This window comes from Aythya fuligula, chromosome 3 (genome assembly GCF_009819795.1).
Source record: "Aythya fuligula isolate bAytFul2 chromosome 3, bAytFul2.pri, whole genome shotgun sequence".
NCBI classification, from domain to species: domain Eukaryota; kingdom Metazoa; phylum Chordata; class Aves; order Anseriformes; family Anatidae; genus Aythya; species Aythya fuligula.
The window spans coordinates 103815452-103839833 of record NC_045561.1 but is presented as its reverse complement, the minus strand read 5'-3'; the positions used below and the strand labels follow the sequence as shown (position 1 = coordinate 103839833).

The window sequence follows — 24382 nt, the reverse complement described above, 5'->3', positions numbered from 1 at the left end:
TTTTATTTACTGGGAAGCAATGCATCTTCTGGTAGCACACAAAGAGGTCACTTAGGAAAACAGACCCCAGAACTCCTCTGGTCTTGACCTAAGTCCCCATCACAACCACCACCACCCCCAGGAAAAGAGAAAAGGGGGAAAAGAGAGAGTTCTCCAGACCTTTCTCTGCCAAAAAATATAAACACGCCACAGATCTTATCTGCCTGCAATGCCCTTTCCTCAGCTTGCTCCTCTGCACAGTAACAATAATTAGTTTTCTCCATATTTTAATTAGTGACAATGGGAGGCCGAGTCAGAGGAAAAGGTAAGTTGCTCTGCATGCAGACTTGCAAACTCAGGCACAGCAAACCTGTGGCAGAGCAAGGGCTAGGAGCCAGCAGGATCCAACCACCAGCACAAGGAAAACACGTTCCTTGTCAAGATGCTTAATACAGATTTCACACAGTTCTTCTCCGTACTCCTAAATGCCATCAGTTTAGTCCAGACAGAGTACCAGCTGGTGTCTGGAGATAAGATGCTTTGATTTTTTGCTTGTAACTTGTTTGTCACTCAAATGAGAAACTGCAGAACGCACAAGGCAAATGAACCAACCCAGCAGCCTGGGCAGCTGCAAGACCCAAGACCCTGAAGCTTTCATCATGGCTCTGGGTTCTCTTCCTGCCCTCTCATGGGTCTTTTTGCACTGGAAGAGTTCAGGTGAAGCTGGTTGCTGTTTCATGGTAGCATCTTTCCTGAGAAATTCAGTATCTGTAATGCGTTTGCCACAGTACCAAACACACAGTTGTTTTACAGTGTGTTGCACCTATTTGTTTGTACACTTAGCCAAAGATCTGCATTTATGTCTTTTTATAATGATGGGTGGTATAATAAAGACAGGGATTGCAGTATGTGACCTACTCATTCAAGTAAAATATAGTTCTAATGCTAGAAATGCTATTACTTTATCTGCTTTGAGGCCCGAAGAAATTGTTATTTCCTTACACTGATCAGTGTACTTATTTATTGCCTGATTCTTGAAGAGATTTCTAAACCTATTTCAGTTGCAGACTGGCTGCTGGGAAGATATTGGAAAGATATTTGATAACACACAATCAACCAATTCAATGGAAGCTAAATACATCTTGCCTTTAAAAGCCTCCTGCTTTCCAAGGACCCAAAGACTGCTATTCTTAGTGCTGGGCACTGCTGCTGCCTTGTTATTCAGAGCATCTGAATGTGGAGCAAGGACACCTGACTTGAAATAACGACAGCAAGGTGATAAATCCACACTGCCTGGCTGCTGAAGCCTGATCTGCCTCTCACCTTGCCTTTTAACTGCCTCTCCAACCCACTAACACCACTTTGTTTCAGGTCACCAACTTTCATGCACGGTCCTGTGGCATTCAGACACCAGCAAAGGCACCGAGCTGTCTGAGCGCTGATATAAGGAGTCAGTAATAACAGTGCATTGAAAAGAAAATCAATCTGCCCATGAATACCATGCACACACTGAGCTGGAGTGGCACGCAAAGATGAACTTCACACAGGTAGGACATGAAGACAGAAAGTCAGGTAGGCTAAACTCCTTATAGCACCTCTCTGAAAGGGAAACCCAAATCACAGCTGGGCAGTCCCCATCAGGGCACACAAGTGACGCCATGTTTCATCACCAGTGCTCCCAGACCACTGCCCTTTTTCACTGCCAGGAGAGGTATAAAACAAGCCATCTTTGCAGCAAGTTATGCAGTGAGGCATACTTGCTCTCCTAAGTCACAACTGAGTGCAAGACCTTAATCCAATTGACAGAAACCCCTCAATTTTCCCAGGTTTAAATACATAAAAGAAGGCAATATTTAGTCTTGCAGTTAATAATAATAATAATAATAATAATAATAATAATAATAATAATAGTAATAATAATAATAATAAAAATAATAAAAATAAAAAGCATTCCTGAATTGAAGATCAGACCTTACCTATCAATACCAGGGTGGATCCCCACCATAACTTTTTTAACACTAATACAATCTTTTTTGTTATTCTCTTAAACTCCTGAAATTGAGAGGTGGTGCAACACAGCAGAGGCAAAGTAACAAGGAGGTACCATATAACAGGTAACAAGTAACAAGCTAAAATATGTCACAACTTCTTACTGTGTGTATGAAGATTATATATGTGTGTGTCTGTACATTTTTATGGTTTTTAATTTATCTTAAATGCTTTACATAGCACTCATGCAGACATGAAGCAAATGAGGCTATGAGCAATCCTACAAGCATAGGAGAAAGTCACAAGATACTTTATGAGATAAATAACTTTACTTTCTTCTATTTTCCAACATATAACATTTACTTATTCTCATTTTAGTATTAGCTGCACAATGAGTAACAATGAGTGACCTATACTATTGTGGTCTGTTGGTTTATCGCTTTTTTTTTCAACTTTGTTAAGTTTTGCAAATTCTCTGAAACTCAACAAGCAGGCACATCCACTCAAGTCTACTCTCGCATTTTATTGACAGAGATTCACCAGCTAAAATGAATTAGAAGCAACGATTTCAACACAGATTTGTGTTCTTTGGCCAATGGTCAGCCTAACCTTGGGTGTTGAGAGAAAGAGTCAGCCCCATGCAGCTGAGGGAGGGTAGAAGAATTTATATAGGTGACAATTTGTTACAACAAAGTTTCCATTCATAATTATTTTATTAATGTGTAGGTGCATTACAGAGCTCTTGTGCCTTTCCGCCTTCAGGGGGATCCCAGGGGTGTCCCCAGGCTCACATACATGGGCATGAGGCAATGCACGCTGAGCGCAAGGAGCTTTGTAGGAAATCCTTACAAAGGTCTTAGCAGTGGGCACTGCCTCTTTCTATTGTACAATGGTCTTGTTAGCACTGAAAGGTGCCACCAAAAGGGACATATTCCACTCCAGTCTGTCAAGGAGGTACAGGCATACACAGATCGAGAGATGGCACAGTGGCATCTGGTGGGTATTCGTTGTATGGCTGGCACCTGGCCATAAGCTCTTTGTATTTAGTCTCTCTTCACCTCTCCTTCTGTGTCCATATACTCGTCCATACTCCACCAAAAAAAAAATGCCATCCATCATCTGCATATTTGTACCACACATTTTTTTGGCATCCGTGTTCGTCTACCTGGATAGGCTGCACCGATGGGCTGAGGTCAACTGCATGAAGTTTAACAAGGCCAAGTGCCGGGTCCTGCACCTGGGGCGCAATAACCCCAAGCAGAGCTACAGGCTGGGAGAGGAATGGTTGGAGAGCTGCCAGGCAGAGAAGGACCTGGGAGTGATGGTGGATAGTCGGCTGAATATGAGCCAGCAGTGTGCTCAGGTGGCCAAGAAGGCCAACAGCATCCTGGCTTGTATCAGGAACAGCGTGACCAGCAGGGCTAGGGAGGTGATCGTCCCCCTGTACTCAGCTCTGGTGAGGCCGCACCTCGAGTACTGTGTTCAGTTATGGGCCCCTCGCTACAAGAAGGACATGGAGGTGCTCGAGCGGGTGCAGAGAAGGGCGACGAAGCTGGTGAGGGGCCTGGAGAACAAGTCCTACGAGGAGCGGCTGAGGGAGCTGGGCTTGTTCAGCCTGGAGAAGAGGAGGCTCAGGGGCGACCTTATCGCTCTCTATAGGTACCTCAAGGGAGGCTGTAGCGAGGTGGGGGTTGGCCTGTTCTCCCACGTGCCTGGTGACAGGATGAGGGGGAATGGGCTTAAGTTGAGCCAGGGGAGTTTTAGGTTAGATGTTAGGAAGAACTTCTTCACTGAAAGGGTTGTGAGGCATTGGAACAGGCTGCCCAGGGAAGTGGTGGAGTCACCATCCCTGGAAGTCTTCAAAAGACGCTTAGATGTAAAGCTTAGGGATATGGTTTAGTGGAGGGCTGTTAGCGTTAGGTTGGAGGTTGGACTCGATGACCTTGAGGTCTCTTCCAACCTAGAAAATTCTGTGATTCTGTGATTCTGTGATACCTACTCAGTGTTTATTCATTATGTAGGAAATGGGTAATTCCACTTCATCTTTCTAAACCTCCACTGCTTTGGTGCCATTCTCTACAACACTTTAAACATATTGGCATTTTTTAACAAAGCAATTTCAATTTTTCATCAAAAATAAATGCAGGTTTATACATCGTTCAGCTAGCAGAGGAGTTTTTGATTCCCATTAGCACCTCAGGCTAAGAAATTACGAACACTTGGTGGTTAGAGCCCTGCATGAGCTTTTGCCACTTCCATTCCCCAAATAATCAACTTCTTAATGAAAGATGGATAAGCATTTCAGAACGCAAAAACAGCAATATGAAAACAGATCAAAAAGCCATCAAGCTCTCTATCGAGGAAGAAGTTAATAAAACCAAAAAATAGAGCCATTTTCCCAGAATAGTCTCACTCCCCATCATTATGTGGTTAGGGGACTTTCCAAGACAGAGTTTATGGCCAGCTAGTCGCGAAGGAATTTCCTTTCCATGACTTTGCCCAGTCACTTTTTTAATCCATTCAAATTTTTACTGTTTGTAGAATCTCCCAAAAGAACCGTTTTTTTGTTGTTATTTTAAAGGGGTGGGTGTGTCATCAGACATCTGGGTGGCAGAGGCTTCATAGCTCCGGGGATGGACCCCCTGCAGGCACAGCCCACCACACCAGGATCTGGAGAAGGCCAGAGGGAATCCTTCCGAAGGATGCTGCAGTCACCCTGCTTCTCACATGGCCCAGCTGAATTCTTGGTGACTTCCTACAGCGGTGTGTGTCTTTTGCCATCCAGCCCCTTTGTTATCAGGATATACCCTGGGAAAGGAGACATTTGAGGGCTCACTCCATGTCTCAGGAAAGTTCCCATGACGTGATGGCCCAACCCATACTGCTCCCAGCTCCCTTTTTGGTGTGGATTCAGGCGAGGCCAGCCAGAGTCTGAGGTAGGAACAAGACCTCTGGGTGGATTGCGTGTGCTCATTGCCCTCTGCGTGCCTTCCCCCAGTTCACAAGGACAGGCAGGTGGGAGAGCTGGGAGCAGCAGGCTCTCCAAAGGATGTTCATATGAGGCTTTTACTGGGATATGTGCAGGGTTTAGTGCTTGTTCAAAAATCAGAAAGGGTGCTGGGCTCCAGCAGATATCCTGGCTTCGCCTTGCTCCTGGGAGAGGAGAGAGGGCCTGTCCTGTAACGACACACATATTCAACTCAAAGTGAGCTCACGTCCTGAGTACCTAATCCTGGGACCTGCTGAATCTCTGAATATTTGCAGGGCTACACCTACAGATATTAGTGAAGTTAGTGAAGGCCTCAAATACAAAGTTAGTGAAGGCCCCTCAACGTTTTGGCTGCCTCCACGTCTTCCCCTCCTTCTTCAAACGTGGTTAGTTCTGGTCGTGTGTATTAAATTATCCCAGCAAAAGGTTTTCTTCCAACTTCCAAACCCTTGTCTCAGCCTCATCCTAAACAGAAAATTAGCCTCATTAAGGAGACAAGAGTTTGTCTCAAGCTCCATCCATTGTTGCTGCTGAGGCCTAGTGGCAGCTTTCTCACCTCTTTGGAAGCAAAGCCAGCTACCTTACCCCCACCTCTTTTTTCTAGCTCTAAGGCTTCCCCCGTTTTTTTCTGTCTCCAGTAAAAGCTTCTGTCTAGTAATTAAAGGCCACCAAGATTAAAAGCATGCTAATAGCACAAATGAAAAATGCTCCTTTGGGTGAGCTTTGCTTTCCTGCAAACTGCATTCCAGGAGCCCTCAACTATGTCTCAGATTTGGGGTTAGGAGGCACTCAAAACTTGTAAAGCCAGAATCCCTGCACTTTATATCCATGTGCATCTGCCATGGGATACAAGATATCCATGGGATACAAGAATATTTCTCACATTTTTTTATCATTAATCCTCTTGCTATCTGGTCTGTACAAGTGTTACATGGACATCGCACGGAGGGAGGACAAAACATCCATGCAACACAGCTGGGGCTTAGCTTGTAAAGCTAAAAAAGGATTCACTGATACGTAGCACCCAGGCTTGTGTTATGTGGGTACTTGCTTCAGTGACCTCTACATGAGATTTTGCATAAACCAAAACCAAGATAGAAAGGCAGAGCTGTTAGTTAAATCTGCCTTTCCGTGTCAGTAAAGTTCAGGTTTTCTACCATGACCAAGAGTGGTCAGACCACAGCACAGTAACCCTGCCAAAGACAGGTCTGCAACAATTTTTACTAGTTTATACTGGAAAAAAATCATGGTTTTACAGAGGACTTTTAAAAGCTCTCCACAGCTCAAAATCATGGGGCTTTTAACTTCACCCCACTTCTACCATACTGATCCCTGGGAAAGACTGAGATCATTTTACGTTAAGCTCATGGTGACGATGGCTGAAGAGACTTTGACAAATTTCAAACACCTTTGAGGCAGGGAGGTGCCTAAAATTGAGCTGGTAACCCAGCTTCTCAGCACTTCAGATACAAGCATCCTCTAGGTCGTTTTTTGGGGGGAAGTGTATTCATTGGTGTGATGTACGACCAGATCACGTACCACAGCACACAGCAGCAGCCTGTGTGCATACAGAGAACATCAGCCAGCTCTCCCAGTCAGGAGCCGTGTGTGTTTCTTCAGACACTGTGTTTAATGTCTCAGGGACCTGATTTCAGGTTTTGCATCTGCTGGCTCCTGCAGCACCCGTGGATGCATCCATGAGGTCTCACAGACTCCGGTGTGGAACAGGGGCTGCTGTATCACAGTGCTGACCCAGGAAACTGGCAAAGTCCCTTCTAACCCTGCCCCTGTAATTATGGATATATTTTTAAATATAGGCCCAATAACTTGCCTCATGAACCTCTGCAGACAAAGTATCTTTCCTTTATTCCCCTTTTTTTGTAGCCATGAATCACATCAGCTTTATTACCAGCACTGTCACAGTAGAAATTCATGCTGCAATGGAGAAACAGCACTGAAATCTCTTTCAGAGGCTCCATCCAAGTACTGGAGAGTGTTCTGTCTTCTCTGAGGGAGAAAAGCCTCACACAAACTAAAACCCTTAATGTATTGTGTCTGAATGCAGCATATTCATCAAAGAGCCTGTATCCATGTCCTGTTTTCACCAATATTTACCACTTTACTAATTTTTGTGTTAATGCAGGCATTTTCAGCACTACCTTATGTGTAATTCCAGAACCCAGATAAAAATGTTGAAAAGCTGCTGGTGTACTGTTTCCTGTAGAAATTCACTAGGAATTTACCAAGTCTGTAAAGATTAAATAGATGATAAAGATTAAATATAGATGTGTTAAAAGGGTGTTTTTTGTTTTTGGCAATAGGTACTTCAATAGATACTTCAACACATGCTTCTTAGTACTACAGAAATGTTGGCCGTTCAACTTACTGTTGAACAAATGAAATACAGACATTCAACTTACTGTCACACAATGTTGATTAAAAATAAATAAATCAAATGTACTACCAAATGTACTACAGTATCTTCAGGATCTTTTATATCTTTTATAGACAAAAGACACCTTGGTTATAGCCAAACAAGATCAATTTTATCTGACAGTATCTATGTGCCATAAAACTATCCTTTAATTTTTTTTATTTTATTTTTTCCTGGAGCTAATGTCACACTAACAGCTTAGTAGTATAGTGCCCCAAGGTGTCATATTTACTTTTTTAATCATGCTGGTGGTATATAAGAAAAACTTCAAATAAATACTTCTCCCCCGGTAGGATGGATGGTCTGCAGAGCAGCTCTTGTTCGATTTACAGACCAATGAAGTGACTGCAGAAGGCTGCTATTTTCACTTATTAGCCAGCATCTCATGTAAAGAAAAGACATTTTGGTGCCAATATAAAAAACTGCCCTAAAATGAATGTTTTTTTCACACAGATTCAGAGTAATAAAAGTAAGAGGTGAGGTATGTGTTAACTTAAGAAACAGGAATCATCACAAACATGCATCTGCCTGCTCTGCAGGCTGCCCTTACATGCTTGAAAATGTCAAGATGCCAATATTATGCAGCTATTCTGATTAAAAGTGTTGTTATGTCATGCATCTGTCTTCCTCCATACATGAAAAATTTGATTGTTGATAATGGCTGCCTATTCTCACCACTGTGCTTAAGTTTCACACTCTTAAAAAGCAGGACTTGATAGCACTGAGAAGTGCTACTTGTGTGACAGGCATGCCGATGTGGCAAAAATTTAGACCACTTCAGATACAACTTCTGATACTTACTATTTCAATGGCACATTAAGTTTAGCTGCTACTACACTAGAAATCCACAGCTCACTTAATGGCTGAATCTTAGCTCTGCAGAAGCCTTCATCTGGATCTATGCCCACCAACAACATTGCCTCGGGCTACATACCCTCCTGCAGTGTGCAATCATTAGGGAAAAAACATTCAGCTTTTTCAGTCAGTTGTTTCCAGAGCTTCTGAACCGGGATGCTGATTTTTCATACAAACTAGCTATATCAATATCGTGCTGCTGGACTTAAATTTTTCATGTCTCTGTTGGATGCAGACAGGCTATGAAGACTAAAACAGTGCTCATGTCAGCAGGAACCAGCCTTCCCCTTCCCTGCTTTTCTTTCTGTTGGCCTACAGCAGATTGTGATGGATACGCTCAATGCCTGCACTTGACATAAGTCCTGCTTAGGTTATGAACCACAGTAGGCCTCGATGTGACCATTCCTTAGCCTGGACAGCTCATGAATAACAGAGCACCTGGTGAATGCTCATAGCCATGATCATGAGCAAAGGGGGGCGCAGCCCTAGAGCAAGTGACCACTGAAATCCTAAATGGTGAAATAATGAATTGTATGAGGTCGAGAGCAATATGGTAAGCTTGACTACAAGCCAAACATTTTCCCTTGTAAGTATGGCAGCGAAAGAAAGCCTAATTTGAAGTCTCCTTGCTGAAGCAGTGGGCTGCAGTGATCTCCCCTTGGGCAGGGAGGGATGCCTCTCAAGGTTACTCCTGGAGGGTGAGATCCTTACTAACCACATATGTTGATGAATGAAACTTTAAATTTTAAAGCTGCCCGATTTATGCTAAGATTTAGCAACTTGAATATGCAGTAGATTAATCACTGTGAATCTTGTCATCATCACAAATTAATGATATCAATCTACTTACTATAATAAACAGAATTACTGTTATATCATTAATCAGGTATTTATTTTCACCGGCTTTAGAATCATTAAGGTTGGAAGAGACCTCCAAGATCACCTGGTCCAACCACCCCCCACCACCAACGTCACCCACTAAACCATGTCCCTAAGCACCACGTCCAACCTTTCCTTGAACCCCCCAGGGACGGTGACTCCACCACCTTCCTTCCAATGCCTGACGGCTCTTTCTGAGAAGAAATGTCTCCTCATTTCCAACCTAAACCTCCCCTGGCACAACTTAAGTGTTGAATATCGCCTGCAGGTAAGAGTTAGATGGAGCCCAGTTCTGGGCTCCCTGGTACAAAAAAGACAGGGATGTCCTGGAAAGAGCCCAGCGGAGGGCCACAAAGATGATACGGGGCCTGGAGCATCTTCCCTATGAGGAAAGACTGAGCGACCTGGGTCTGCTTGGACTGGCGCACGCTTCGTTGGGTTAGAAACTGGCTGGATAGCCGGGCCTAAAGAGTCGTGGTAAATGGAGTCGAGTCCAGTTGGAGGCCAGTCACTAGTGGCGTTCCCCAGGGCTCGGTGCTGGGGCCAGTCCTCTTTAATATCTTCATCGATGATCTGGACGAGGGCATCGAGTGCACCCTCAGTAAGTTCGCAGATGACACCAAGTTAGGTGCGTGTGTCGATCTGCTTGAGGGTAGGAAAGCTCTGCAGGAGGATCTGGATAGGCTGCACCGATGGGCTGAGGTCAACTGCATGAAGTTCAACAAGGCCAAGTGCCGGGTCCTGCACCTGGGGCGCAATAACCCCAAGAAGAGCTACAGGCTGGGAGAGGAATGGTTGGAGACCTGCCAGGCAGAGAAGGACCTGGGAGTGATGGTGGATAGTCGGCTGGATATGAGCCAGCAGTGTGCTCAGGTGGCCAAGAAGGCCAACGGCATCCTGGCTTGTATGAAGAACAGTGTGACCAGCAGGGCTAGGGAGGTGATCGTCCCCCTGTATTCAGCTCTGGTGAGGCCGCACCTCGAGTGCTGTGTTCAGTTATGGGCCCCTCGCTACAAGAAGGACATGGAGGTGCTCGAGCGGGTGCAGAGAAGGGCGACGAAGCTGGTGAGGGGCCTGGAGAACAAGTCCTACGAGGAGCGGCTGAGGGAGCTGGGCTTGTTCAGCCTGGAGAAGAGGAGGCTCAGGGGCGACCTTATCGCTCTCTATGGGTACCTCAAGGGAGGCTGTAGCGAGGTGGGGGTTGGCCTGTTCTCCCACGTGCCTGGTGACAGGATGAGGGGGAATGGGCTTACATTGTGCCAGGGGAGTTTTAGGTTGAATGTTAGGAAGAACTTCTTCACTGAAAGGGTTGTGAGGCACTGGAACAGGCTGCCCAGGGAAGTGGCGGAGTCACCATCCCTGGAAGTCTTTAAAAGACGTTTAGATGTAGAGCTTAGGGATATGGTTAATTGGGGACTGCTAGTGTTAGGTCAGAGGTTGGATGATCTTGAGGTCTCTTCTAACCTATAAATTCTGTGATTCTGTGAAGACTGAGAGGGGATCTCCTCAATGTGTATAAATACCTGAGGTGTGGGAGACAGAGGGACTTGGCCAACCTCTTCTCAGTGGTTTGTGGGGACAGGACAAGGGGCAATGGCCACAAAATGGAGCCCAGGCAGTTCCGCACCAACATGCGGAAGAACTTCTTCACGGTGAGGGTGACGGAGCGCTGGGACAGGCTGCCCAGGGAGGCTGTGGGGTCTCCTTCTCTGGAGATATTCAAGGCCCGTCTGGACGTCTGCCTGGGCAGCCTGCTCTAGGGAACCTGCTTTGGCAGGGGGGTTGGACCTGATGGTCTCCGGAGGTCCCTTCCAACACCTACAATTCTGCATGATTGTGTGACTTTCTACTTTTATTTGAACTTTTACACACAAGCTTGTGGCTTGCAGAGAACGTTTTGTTGAGTCTGCTTTTCACAAGAAAGCCACTTGGGCTCAACATTCCGTGAGATTTCGCCTCACGGCGAGGCTCTACAAACGGGACAACACGGGCTGCTTTAGCCTCTACTCCCGGCCTATACCGAGCCCCACGCCCCCTTCTCCCCGCTCTGCAGGGCGGAGGCAGCCCCACCACGGGGCCGGCTCCGGGGGCGGGCAGGGAGGACATCTCCCCTCGGCCTCCGCCCCGCCCCGCCCAGCCTCCCTCACCCCAGCTCCTCCCGACGCGGCCTCCCCCTATTGGCTGCGCCGAGTGCGCCCGCGCCCGCTCCGCCAATCAGCGGCGGCCACGGCGGGGACAGGCGGTGGGGGAGTGGGCGGGGCTTGCCCTGAGGAGCGGCGGCGGCGGCGGCGGAGGGAGCAGGGGGCAGCCATGGGGGCGCGCGCCGCGGGCCGCCTCTGGTGGGGTAGGAGCCGCGCGCCGGGGAAGGGCGGGAAGGCGCTGAGGGGAGCGGGGGGGCCGCCATTTTGCGCGCCCCCCGCCGCCATTTCGGGGAGCCCCCGGCCGCCATTTCGGGGGCCCCGGGCGGTCTGAGGGGGGCTCCGGCCGCCATTACGGGGGCTCCAGGTGGTGGGGGGGGTCCGGGGAGGGGTTGGGGGCGTGATAGGAGCCCAGGCAGCAGGAAAAAAATGCTTGAATTATGTTATTCTACTTCTAAAAGCTACTCTCGTCTCCAGTAACTTGTTTTTTTTCTGTTTGTGTTTTCTTGTTCTGGGATATTTCTTTGTCTATACCTTGTCTGGTTGCCCTGAGTTGGGCTTAAGGACTGTAGGAAAGAAATTAATGGAAGCCAAAAGGAGGAGGCGCAGGGGAGCTGTGCTTCCTCTCCCGCTCCCGCTGTTGCTGGGCTGAATAAATCCCTAAATCCGCTCAGCGCTCCCCATTGCAGCCCTGTGTACAAGAGCTGAAGGTGCAGGTAATGCCCAGCCGCTGAGGGGAGGCTCTCGCCCTATCAGGGTGAGTTTGGGCCTCAGAAGGTCCCTAAGGAGGGAGTTCACGAAGACGAGCTTCAGCAAAAGCTTTCCTGCCCAGCTCCTCAGGCTTGGAGCTTGGCTTTTCGATGGGAACAAGTAATAGCATTGTGGAGCCACCTTGGTTGGTTTCACAATGCTCCTGGCTGTGTAGTTTGCTTACACTGGAGAACAACTTTTGAAATTAGATTATCTGAGGTTGGTTCTACCCCTAAGAATCAGGCAATCCCAGGTTCGCATTTTCCTGGCTTAAAGGATTGTAGGAAAATAATCTTTTTATTTTCTAAAAACGAATTAAACTGTGCATATTTCACAATAGGAAGGAAAACTATACTGCTGGCTTATGGGTCAGAGTTAAAATAAAAATCAAAATGCAGTGGTATGTGCCTAGGTAAATTTTACCACGTGCTACCTTGTGTAAGCTCTCTTTGGCATATTTTTTGCATGAGGCAGAACTTGTCTATTTGAAGTGTCTGAGAGCTGACAGAAATGGCTGGGTGAGCTCTGTTTGGTTTCTGAATGTATTTTGCCATAGGTCTCTTGGGTGATGATAAAATACACTGGGTTAATTTTAATAATCTCTTTCCATTGTGTGAAGAGTTTCTGTTGGGAATGGCTTTGGCATTCAAGTACCGTTTTGCATCCTTGTGCTCTTACTCTGCCCCGGCGGCAGTTGTTACTGTAGGGCACCGTAACATGCTGTGACAGCCACATATCGCCCTAGAAGCTGCTTGATCTGTGCTGATGAAGTGCTGCTTGTGTGTGGGCAAACTGAAGGGACAGAGCCCATATAACAGGGAAATCCGGTGGTGGAAACCAGCTGGGATCACCCTAAAAGAGGGCTAGAAGAGCCTGTTAGGAGGGGGCGTGGAGCGCTGGGTGAGGTGCTGGCTTGCTGTGGGGTGATTCAGCCCTGACCTCTGGCTGAGCAATCTGAAAGATGTTTTTTCTTTCTGCTTCTCTCATCTGCAGACTACACATAATGAAACTGCCTTTTTTCGAGCAGGACTGTTAAAGCGTAGGTGATGCTGTGCAGTCTGTGTGCCGTGTGCTGCGGAGTTTTGCATCACTGAGCCATATCTTCAGTTTTGAAGAGAGACAAGGTGCAGCTTGCCATGCGAGTTATTAACCACTTGCAAAAAAAGCTAACTATTTTTTCATTAGTTCCGACTTCAGTGTCTGAGCTTTTACTCCCCTGAGACTTTGGTGGGTTAAGAAAATCTTCTGCTTTATGGACTTTTTTACAAAGATGCTTGTCTCTCATAAAGTCAGGTCTTAATCCTCAGACAAGGTAGAAGGAAGGATTGTGAGGTTTTACTTGGAAAGCCTCAAGTAATAATAAGATACAGAAGTGACCAGAAGTAAGAAATGTTTTAACAGAGGTGCGGGCAGTTGGCTTAGGAGGTCCTATGAGAAAACTGAGAAGGAATTGTAGCTGATCTTGGGGGTCCACATGGAAGTCCTGCCTGTCTGGTACCAGCAGAAGTTAGGGTTGCAGCTTTGACTGAATGTTCTCTGGAGATCCTCAGCTTAGCAGGAGTCCCCCGTGCTGTAGGCACGGAGAATATATTACATGATCCTCTTAAACTGTGATTTAACTGGGGAGGGAGACTGCATATGTTGCCTTTATTTCTCTTTCGTCTGGTGAGGCCGGAGTTCCTCACCACCCCCCCCCCCTTTTTTTTTTCTGCTGACGTGAAAGCTTGCTTAGGGGAGGGGAGATGATTTAGCCATGGAAACAGGAGTGCCATAAATGGTCTGTGCGAATGCTGATTGCTTTGCTTTTCGTTCTAGGCACAGTGAGCTGCACGTTGTTCCTGGCAGTTAACGGTCTGTACTCGGCCAGCGACGATGTGATAGAGCTAACACCAACCAACTTCAACAAGGAGGTCATTCAGAGCGACAGCCTGTGGCTCGTCGAGTTCTACGCCCCATGGTAAGAATTACATCAGATGTAATCAGATGGGACTGTGTGTAAATCTGGATTTTGGTGCTCACATTTACATATATTTGGAAAGCCAGGTAGCTTGTGAGAGCAGTGTGTGTATGTATGTATATGTATCTGTATAATATATATATATGGAGGGTTTTGGCTTTTTTAAAGTTGTCTGATCAATTATGTGATGTGGCATAGCCCCTTCACCTCTTCACGGGTAGAAATCTTTTGTTTTGCAAACCCAACAAGGCTGCTTTCTGCTTCATCAAATAGTTCTGCAATCTGAATGAATATTATTATTATTTTTTTTTCCTTCTAAAAGGTGTGGTCACTGTCAAAGACTAACCCCTGAGTGGAAGAAAGCCGCAACAGCATTAAAAGTAAGTTTAACTTTTCACAAATGCACTTGCGGCAGAGGACTGAGGAGAATCTGTCTGTTTTTCATCTTGCTTGGAAATGTGGTGGCAGAATGGAAATACCCTGAATCGTAGCCCTTCAATTACACTTGTCCTGCTGTGGAAGTAGCCCATAAAAGGTGACACACAGGCACTTAAAAGTTCACTTTTTCTAAAAAGCCATTCAATTGTAGAAGGAAGCAAGTCAATTTTGTCCCAGCAAGTTTCCATTACTGTTTTCCAGGTCTGCTTCTAACAGCACCACAGGACTGTAGAATCCAGCCATCTCCCAAAATAGCACGTTCATCTTTTCTTCCTTGCTGTCCTGTTCCCTGCTACTGAAATACAGGAACAGGGTGAACTGAGTATTTGAACACAGCTTTGTAAGCTGTTGGTGATGAGTTTTTCTTTCATTACAGAAACCTTAGTCATTCAGTGATGTGCTGAGCTCTTTCCTATATAAAATACATATTCCTTTTTTTAAGGGGGGGAAAAAAACTTTAAAACTTAGGATAAAGAAAGAAATGAGCATCAGAGGTGTTCCCTAGTTTAATGCTTTTTGGGTTACAGCAGCTTTCAGTGACTCTTCTCTTAGCTTCCTAATAACTGTCTCCAGCAAGTGCAGAGTACAAAATGTGTTAAATGACTGTTGAAAGCTTGCCTTAATTTTTGTTTTTACTTCCACAGGGCGTAGTGAAAGTAGGTGCAGTAGACGCAGATAAGCATCAGTCCTTGGGTGGACAGTACGGCGTCAGAGGGTTTCCAACTATCAAGATATTTGGAGCCAACAAAAACAAAGCAGAAGATTATCAGGGTAAATGTGATCCTGTTTCGTGTGCTGCACAGCTAAAAGCATCCCTGAATGCAGTAATTGTGCTAGCTGCTAGTGCCGTCTTGTGTTGCAGTTCCTCCCTGTCTAGTGCTTTTAGTAACGGGGAGAGACAGGTGGGTGGGATTTGCTGGCCGAGTTGTGCATATTTTAGTTCAGGCTGGGTGTCCCATCAGCAGTTCTTAGTTGGTGGAGCTTGATGGGCAGCTCCGGAAAATTTCTCCTTCCCTGCTGTTCAGTGGAACTCACCCCAGTCACCCCCTCCATCAGATAAGGAGGATGTTTGAAAAGCAGAGCGAGAGTGAATCCTTGTGTTGTGAGTCAACAACGTCCCACCACTGGTGCTGTATTGCTCACAGCCCAGTCCTGCTTGTCCTAAGGAACCCTAGGGAAAGAATGTGTTCCTTAAATTTGTAATTTAGTCAGCTTTAGACTGGCTTTTTGGTGTTCTAATCGTTCGTTTTGCCGTGTCACAGGTGGCAGGACAAGTGATGCCATCGTTGATGCTGCCCTAAGTGCTCTTCGGTCCCTGGTGAAAGACCGTCTCAGCGGCAGAAGTGGAGGATATAGTTCTGGGAGACAGGTACTTGGGGAAACGTGGTTGTGCTTTGAGCTGGAGGCTGTCCAGGGCAGGAGGCTGGGGTTGTGCCCCCTGTTTTGAGTATTTCTGAGGACAGGGGCTCCACAGAGACTGCACTCCCTGGGCAACCTGTGCCAGTGTTTGACCACCCACGCAGTAGAAACATTTTTTCATGCTTATAAATGGATTTCTTGGACAGACTGCAGCAGTTCAGCCTATTTGCAGTGCAGCTCACTGTCTCCTTATCAAACTGACACTTTTATGAGTTCCTGAAGGAGGATATTAGTGGAAACTGTGTCAGAAGCCTTAGGAGGTGAAGACAGGGACCATCCACTGCTGTGTCCTTATCCACCAAACTGGGCAGCCCTCAGAGGAAGCTGTCAGGTTGGGCAGTGTGGCTTTTCTATAGTAAACCTGACTACTAGTGAGTGACCTTTTTGTGTCCTTGGTATGCTTGGAAATGCCTTCCAGGAGGATTTGCTGTTACCTTAACGAGGGATTAAGGTGGTGTTGGAGCCTGCTTGGCACTGGGGCCACCCTTGCCTGGTCCAAGTCTAAGCTAGTGTTTTTTTTTTTCCTTGTTCTTAAATTTGGTAACGTTCTGCTGTAGTTGTCTTGCTGGATTTCTCCCTGAAGGTAAATTGAAACACTTCTCACTCATCCTACAATTTCTAAATCATCGAGTAAGTCTCTTGACATCCTCAGGTTGGCCAGATACAAGGTTTGGGTGGGCTGCACCGTGGGGTGTGTGTCCCACTGGCATCTTCTGTACAGAAGCAGGGCACAGAGGTGGCCCAGGTGGGTTGTGGAGGAGAGCCCTTCATTCCTGGACTGATCTGGGTGTGAAGAACTTGGGAAGCATTCCCACGTGTTCCTGTTAGTCAGTTTGACCCAAAAGCTGTTTTTAATAGAAGATTTTCTTGCTGTTTCTTCAAAGTGCCATGGGAATAGGCTGCGTATATTTGTTGTCAGTTCTAAAATGGGAAAGTTGTATGACCTAACGCTGCCTGGTTTGTATCGAACTCAAATAAAGAGCGCTTGGTGCAGCATGAGGTGGGAGAGCTTGTGTGGGAAGCCCATTTTGGCTGCTGCTTATGTGAGGGTCTGTTTGTTTCTCACAGAGCAGAGAGAGCGGAGGTGGAGACAAGAAGGACGTGATTGAGCTGACTGACGACAGCTTTGATAAGAACGTCATAAACAGCGACGATGTGTGGATGGTGGAGTTTTATGCCCCGTGGTGTGGGCACTGCAAAAAGTAAATGAGTTTGTTTGTTTTGACGGTTTGGTTCCCGTTAGTGCTCATTTATGTGCAATACCCTTAGGTCCCTGAAAGGGACTTTAGAAAAACACACTTCTGATATACCTATAAGGTGTTTTCATCAAAAATGTGTGGGCTTCTCCAGCATAGAGCACCTTTGATGCTGTTCTGGCTGCTCTCTCCCTTAGCAGTAAACTCCCAGTTACCAGCGGGAAGGAGATCCAGAAGTTTGATTAACCTCTTCGCTCCTTCAGATGGAGGATTTGAGTCTAACTTTTAATAATCCAGCTGGCTGTCTTGTCCTGCAGGTTTTTATTTTCCCTCTGTGTGATGTATGCTCCATACTTTTGGAATGTGGTATGCTTTCTCTAACCCTGAGAGGACTTTGAGCACTGATAATCTGTTGTTTTTCAGTCTGGAGCCAGAATGGGCAGCTGCTGCCACTGAGGTGAAAGAACAAACCAAGGGGAAAGTAAAGTTGGCTGCGGTAGACGCGACAGTCAATCAGATGCTGGCGAGCCGGTATGGGGTGAGTGTGCCAGGCAGTGGTTATCATTTCCTTTCCGTCCCTAGTAAGTCAGATTTCCCTTCGGTCTTACCAAACTGATTGCAGCCTGGCACCACTTAGATGTTTTGTTCTAAAAATGTTGGCACATAAAATTTTTACACAATGAATTCATTCCTGAACATCAGTAACAACGTAAAAGGGGTGAGAGGGAAGGAAGAAACCTGTTGGTTGCTGATGAAGAAGGCTGTTCACTTCCATAGCATCCTGAATAGCCTTATCATTGTAGTGAGAGGTCTCTCCTTTCACACCTGTATGTTTTCTGGGTGTCTCCAGAACACACACGGGTGGCTTTGAGCCACTTACCAGGGATCACTTCACCAGTGGGACCCAGATCAGTTTGCTGTGGGCCCAAACAAACTGGTAGTCTTGATTTTTAATATGGTGTGAGGGAACTTACAGTGTGCTGCTTAGGTTCCCAGTAAGCGTACGTGGCTGGCAATAAGCAAGAGCACTGAACAAATTGTATTTGAAGCGTAGCAGGAGGGAGCCTAAGGTCTGTCTGTCTTTTTTTTTTTTCATGTTTTTGATTTTTCCATGTAGGCACAGTGCTGTTTTGCCAGAGACTTAAGTGTGAGAAACTAATGACTAGGGTTATGGTAGTCCTTCTGTAATTAACGTGCAGTGCTTGGTATCTCTGAAGGGAGATGGAAAGCCTTGCTGCTTTATCAGTCCTAAAACTTGAAATGGTATTTCAGCATGTAGGTACTATTTTGAGTTGTTGCATAAGTAGGAAGCTACAGAATTGTTAAAGTTCAGTTGTAACATGTTGCAAGAATTGATTCATCTACAAGTTAAATCTCTTCTTAATCTGGGATACATCAGGGTAGCCGATGCCTTCCACCACAGATGACCAGATTTACTGAGTTGGTGACTTAAACTTCTCTTGCAGATTCGTGGATTTCCCACAATTAAAATCTTCCAGAAAGGAGAAGACCCTGTTGATTATGATGGTGGGAGAACCAGATCTGATATTGTTGCTCGTGCTCTGGATCTGTTTTCTGATAATGCACCACCACCTGAGCTCTTGGAGGTACCTCTACATTTTTTTTTCAAATTGCTTTTTCCATTATAACCTTTGTAGCGTTTTCAGAGGACTATGTTGACTGTCAATAAAACAGGATGCTGCTTCTGTACCATTTTTGAGACAGAAATAATGAAGGATAACAATTCTGACCACTTTGCTTTCGGTTCTTTAATTCTGTGAATTCACTGTGAATCCGCTGTTCACTAAAAGACTCAGAATTGGTACAGTGAAGGCACTGACAGCGCTGGTACCGTTATGCCTGAACCCTCTAGGGGAATGAAGGAAAAGCTGAGTGAAGAACAAGACGGTAGGGTTTTAGCATCTGTATGCTCTCCTTCAGGAGTTGCATGAAAATTGACCCAACTTGTGGTCCAAAGGATTCTACACTCAGAATGGTGATTTCTGCTTTTGGCTTGGTGGGGGTAGAATGGAAATGGTGATCGAGAGCAGTTGTCTCCAGAGTGGGGCATGTGGACCTCCCTGGGTGTGCTAAGACATTGAGGTATGGGAAGAAAAACTTTTGTACAATTAATGAAATAAATAAAAATACATATTCTTAAATAGTGCTTATTTCACCCTTATCCTTTTTTAATATCAATTCTTTGCATACTTTATTATATGCATAGGGTATTCGTACAATAGCAGGTGTATGTTAGTTGTGTATTGGGGCTGTGTGCTGAAAACATATTTTTTACTGATAGAGTGTGGAGTCAAAGTTCGGTGACCACTGATCTGCATAAATGTATTGATTCCTTTGTTTTTTAAGGTGGTAGATCAAACAGAAGTGGTATTGCTCCATCAAATGTCAGCTAAATTTCCCTGTGTTTAGCAAATGCTGCTCCCTGCTGGCTCTCCTTATGCTAACAGTGTGAACGGGAACTGCAGGCACAGGCATATGTTTGGGTGTGCAGTCTGCGGTGACCTGCAGTGAGACCAGCGGTTTGTTTTACACAAGCCCTGGTTTAAGGGCACAAATTTTGAGCTAGAAGTGGCATCTTACTGTGTTCCCTCCAAGCCTTGTTTGATAACTGCTTAATTTGCTCCAAGTCTTAACAGAAAGCTTTGTGAACTCTTTGTAATTAGCCTTACCTTGGGGGACAGGGAAGTAGGTGGGGCTTGCAAGCTTTTGTGTTGTTTCAGATGCTTATTACCTGGTAGGATGGAGTCAGTGGTTGCTGGAGGGAAGTGCAAACACAGCTGGGTAATCAAAAGTCTATTGTTGACTTTGTGTCTGTCTTTCTTCTAGATAATTAGTGAGGATGTTCTGAAGACTACCTGTGATGCTCATCAGCTGTGCATCATTTCTGTCCTGCCTCATATTCTTGACACAGGTAAACATACAAGCGAGCAGTCTTCTAGATGAACTTGTCCCTTAAAGCACGTAGAAGTGTGTTTAATTTTTAATTCTGTCTGACAAACAGGAGCTTCAGGGAGGAATTCTTACCTGGACGTCATGTTAAAAATGGCTGAAAAATACAAAAAGAAGATGTGGGGGTGAGTGGCATTGTGGCCTCATGTTTTTGGAAAAGATGTGGGCATTTTTAGAGGTAATGGGAGAGAATCTTGTATGGTAGTGATTTATCTGCAGAGAGCTGTTCCTGGATCCTCTATCCTGGTATTTCACTAACTGTGCTGGGGCTGGAGGTGCCTTGTGTCACTAGAATAAACAGCTGTATTTTTCTTGTCTCTGTGCATCTCTCAAGCCCTGCATTTACAAGAGATATCCAAGCATTAATAAATCAGATTAAGCATGTTATACTCTTATCATGAATGTTACAGTACTTTGGGGCAATATTTTGGACTCTTTCAGGGTCTTGCTGATGGCTAAGTCTGTCAGTGTGCCTGGCATTCTCAAAAAAAAAAAATAAATAAATTGCTAACAGTTTTCATGTTCCTGAAGGAGCAGGCCAGCAGGTTCAGCCTTTTTGCTCCTCTCTAGAGTGCATGTTGACCTCTCTGGGAAGTGAGAGTTGTTCTGACACTGACTGCTGTGAAAAAGGGGCAAAACAGCTTGAAAGCCTGGAGGAGAAATGCTGAGATAAGCTGGTTCCAAAGGATCCTCAGCAGACTTGTCAAGCATTAGGGGAACTGAGTCCTGACCAGTGAGGAAATAATACTGGGTGAATGGTTGTTTATCCAGTCTTTGGCAAGAAATCTACAGTGGTACCTGGGCAGCACTTTGTCATGTTTGAGACCTGTGACTTGAGCCATTTTAAACATTGCTTATTATAGGTGCAGCTGGTTGTTCAGGCTGGTAGTGTTGTTCTTGCCTTGGAATGGCTTAGGTGGCTGTTCTGATTCACCAGAAAATAGCTGGGACTGGGGCTGGGCTGTTCAGGAGGGGCTCGCTTCTGTTGTGTGGTTCAAATCTGGGACCCCAATACTCCCTGCTGACTGGAATAACAACCAGGGATGGGTCTACACTGTTAAGGGCAGTTCAGAACCCAGTGCAAACTCTGCAGGGTGTGTGTGACTCTAAAACAAGGGCAATACTTATTTTTAATTACGAATTATCTTATGTTTTCCTCCAGGTGGCTGTGGACAGAAGCAAGCGCTCAGCCAGACCTTGAGAGCTCTTTGGGGATTGGTGGCTTTGGGTATCCAGCAATGGCAGCTATTAATGCTCGGAAGATGAAATTTGCCCTTCTGAAGGGATCGTTCAGTGAGCAAGGAATCAACGAGTTTCTCAGGTATTAAATCTTTATTTAAGTGAGGCAAATCTTTGGATATCCGGTGCTGTGTCTCTCTGGACCAAAATCAGGCTGTCATGGATGAGGTGAGACTTGCACAGTTAAATATAAAAGGCATTCACTGGAGAAAGGGAATGATTTCAGTGGGATTGCAATTACTAAAGCAGTCTACATTTGTGTGACAGGTACTGTTAGGAAGTTGGCTGTTTAGAATTTATTGGTAGTTTTGCAAAGACTTTTGAAAATAGCTTGAAAACAGAAGTGAACTCCGATCTTGAAAAATTCTGTTTCTCTAATAAGCTGGTAAATTGGGATGTGGTAATCAATGCTGTTTAATTCAAATGGTGAGATCTGGTTAATCATTAGTAATTGGGAAGTTCCTAATTTGGGAATTGCTAGCAGTGTCATTTCACAATTATATAAATGAATCTCAATCAGTGCTGTTGAGGTTCTTGAGGTTTTGCCTATTGCTAGTCATCTTTCTGGTCCTGTGCCACGTCTGATTTGTCCCTGAAAATGCAAAAGGATTGATCAGCTCTTCAGCTTTTTAACGTTAAGCCTTTAAAGCAAGCATAAACTAGCAAGTGCAGGATGGGGTGCTTCACAGCAGGAGCTGGTTTTGTAGCCCTTGCAGCCAGCAGAAGCTTAAGAGTCCACTTAAAAGAAACTTGGTCTCGAGCTGTTCTAAGGTAGGGTTGAACCAGACTGTTCAGGTGGATGGAGACTGGAGAAAATTCTTAAAATTAATTTTTACTTGTCTCATCTCAGGGAACTGTCTGTTGGTCGCGGCTCAACAGCACCAGTGGGTGGCGGAGCTTTCCCTAAAATTTACACAGTTGAACCTTGGGATGGCAAAGATGGTGAGGTAAGAAAAGCTCTCTCTGTAAAAGTGCTGATGCTTTGCAAGGTTCAGAAGCAACTGGGCAGAGTAAGAACTAGTAGTGTGAAAATTGTTTTTTAATAAGAATGATCTTGGTGGTCTGGTGGCAGGATTTAGATCATGGGAAAACAGGCAGCAGGTTGATTGTCTGACACGAACATGGCACTTCTGTCAAGCTACTAGGACGCAATCTAAAAGTTCAGTTACTTGAGACTGAAACATTTTACTGCCCATACTGAGTAAGGAAGGCATGTATGCCTGCAAGACCCAAACGTTGTGGAGATTTTGGTTAAGCGATGTGCTGACCTTAATGTTGGAAAGTTTGTTAGCCCCACACAGTGACTGTGTTCTTGTTTAAAGTTCAACGCTGCTGTAAAAATCAGTTACTACCATGCTTTGGTCAATTTAATGGTCAATTAAATGGTCAATTAAAATATAGGCTATGGTAGTAGTTCTATTACATGGTCTATTTGTATTTGACTTTATCTGGAGTATATATAATTAGTAGAAAAAGTTCTTTTTCTAGTCTAAATTTTGATCAGTTATCCATTGCTTAATACCACTGAGCTCTTAGGAATGAAAAATAACAGGAGGGAGCTTTATATTGAGGATGAAGAAAGAATCAAAGTCAGTAATGTTTTGGTGTTGTGTGTTGACAAACATTTGCTCAGAATTCTGGCTTTTTCGCATTTTCACAGCTTCCAGTTGAAGATGATATAGATCTCAGTGATGTGGATCTGGATGACTGGGATAAAGATGAGCTGTGAGAGATCTTCAGGAGACTTCTTTTCTTGGGAGAGTTTGCGCAGCAGTTTGCAACCTGGTTCCCATTCAGATGGATATTCCAGTGGCCTTTTTATGGAGAAGTAGCGCACGACACACTGTGCTACGTGATGCACTGCAGCAGTGAACTGTACGCAACTCAAGAAAACATTGCAGAAATTCTATGAATTGTCATAACCAGTAAACTTGATTGTATTCTGTGTAACAAATATTTTGAGGACAACATGGATTTTTTTTTTCTCTGAAACATCTTGGGGTTTATTTTGTTGATGGTGTGCTGTTTGAGTGTTCCTGAAGGCTGTTAGTGTAACCAATTTTAAATGTGATTTTTTTTTTTCTTTTCCATGGAGGTGGAACCTGGTCAGCTTCTGTTTCAAGTAAAGAATAAAACGATATTTTTGACACACAGTGTTAGTCTTGTACAGAGTGACAGAGGTGCACATGGTAAAAGCTATCCTGTTTTGGGTGACTCTTGAAAAATGAATGGCAGAAGAGAGCCTGGAGAATGAGGGAGTCCTAAACCATACCTCCTCGCTGCGAAAGGTCTTGGCAGTTTGGCCTCAAGCTTGGTTAGAGAGACAATCTTAGTTTAAATGCTCATTAGTCTTCCTTTTTCTATTCTTTCTCAGGGGGTTTCTCTTTCTTTGTGCCAGACATCATATGATTGTTAGTACAATGGAAATTGTGTTGCTGCTGCAGTGGGAGACACCATCCACTAGAAATTGCTGCTGAGCTGGGAGCTGGTACTCTTTGGTACTCTTTTTTTTTTTTTTTTTTTTTTTTTTTTTTCCCCAGGACTAGCAGTGAAGTTAATCCCATTTTAGGACATGAGGTGCTAAAAGTGAAAAACCAAGGTGCTGTCTCCAGCAGGTTGGATCTGATATTTCTTCACTTCCCATCTGGCACTGTTTGGATTTGAAACAGCAATTTCCTTGCAAGAGGAAACAGGATTGGGCATGGGTATAGTTACTGCTGCTTTTTTTTTTAATAAAGACACTATTACATTACATTGCTCTCCATGTCTCGTGTGTCAGTAGTAGAGTGACCCTCATGTGATCAGCTTGTTTATAAGTACCAAGTGAAGGAACTGAAAGTTCCCATCCTTTCAAGGAAATAACTTAAAATGTGGATATTTGTGATCCAGTGGTGTCTGTAAGGGATTGCCCTTAGCTCATTCCTCTGAAAGTCGATGTAGTAACTGCTGGCAGCCAGTAATAACAACCACTGATGTGGGGCAGGAGCTGTGCTCCAGCTCAAGTCGTCCTAGCACATGAGCTCTCCTAATGACATTTTCTAACTGACATATTTTAACTTGGCAAAAACTACATTTGGGAGTGCTTGGGATTGTAAATCAGATCACAGTAAGGTTCAAAGCAATCCTGGCAAGTTTTCTTAAGTACTTTTG

General features: G+C 45.0%; 1 protein-coding gene across 1 annotated transcript; it reads left to right on the top strand.

Moving 5' to 3' along the window:
- Positions 1–11410: 11410 nt before the first annotated feature.
- PDIA6 (protein disulfide isomerase family A member 6) lies at positions 11411–23385 on the top strand. The gene is made up of 13 exons (XM_032185043.1): positions 11411–11469; positions 13829–13970; positions 14293–14350; positions 15053–15179; positions 15671–15777; positions 16896–17029; positions 17447–17561; positions 18490–18630; positions 19871–19955; positions 20046–20118; positions 21156–21314; positions 22083–22179; positions 22893–23385. The coding sequence occupies exons 1-13, from the start codon at positions 11436–11438 to the stop codon at positions 22959–22961; spliced, it is 1341 nt and encodes a 446-aa protein (XP_032040934.1). The 5' UTR covers positions 11411–11435; the 3' UTR covers positions 22962–23385.
- Positions 23386–24382: the final 997 nt, after the last annotated feature.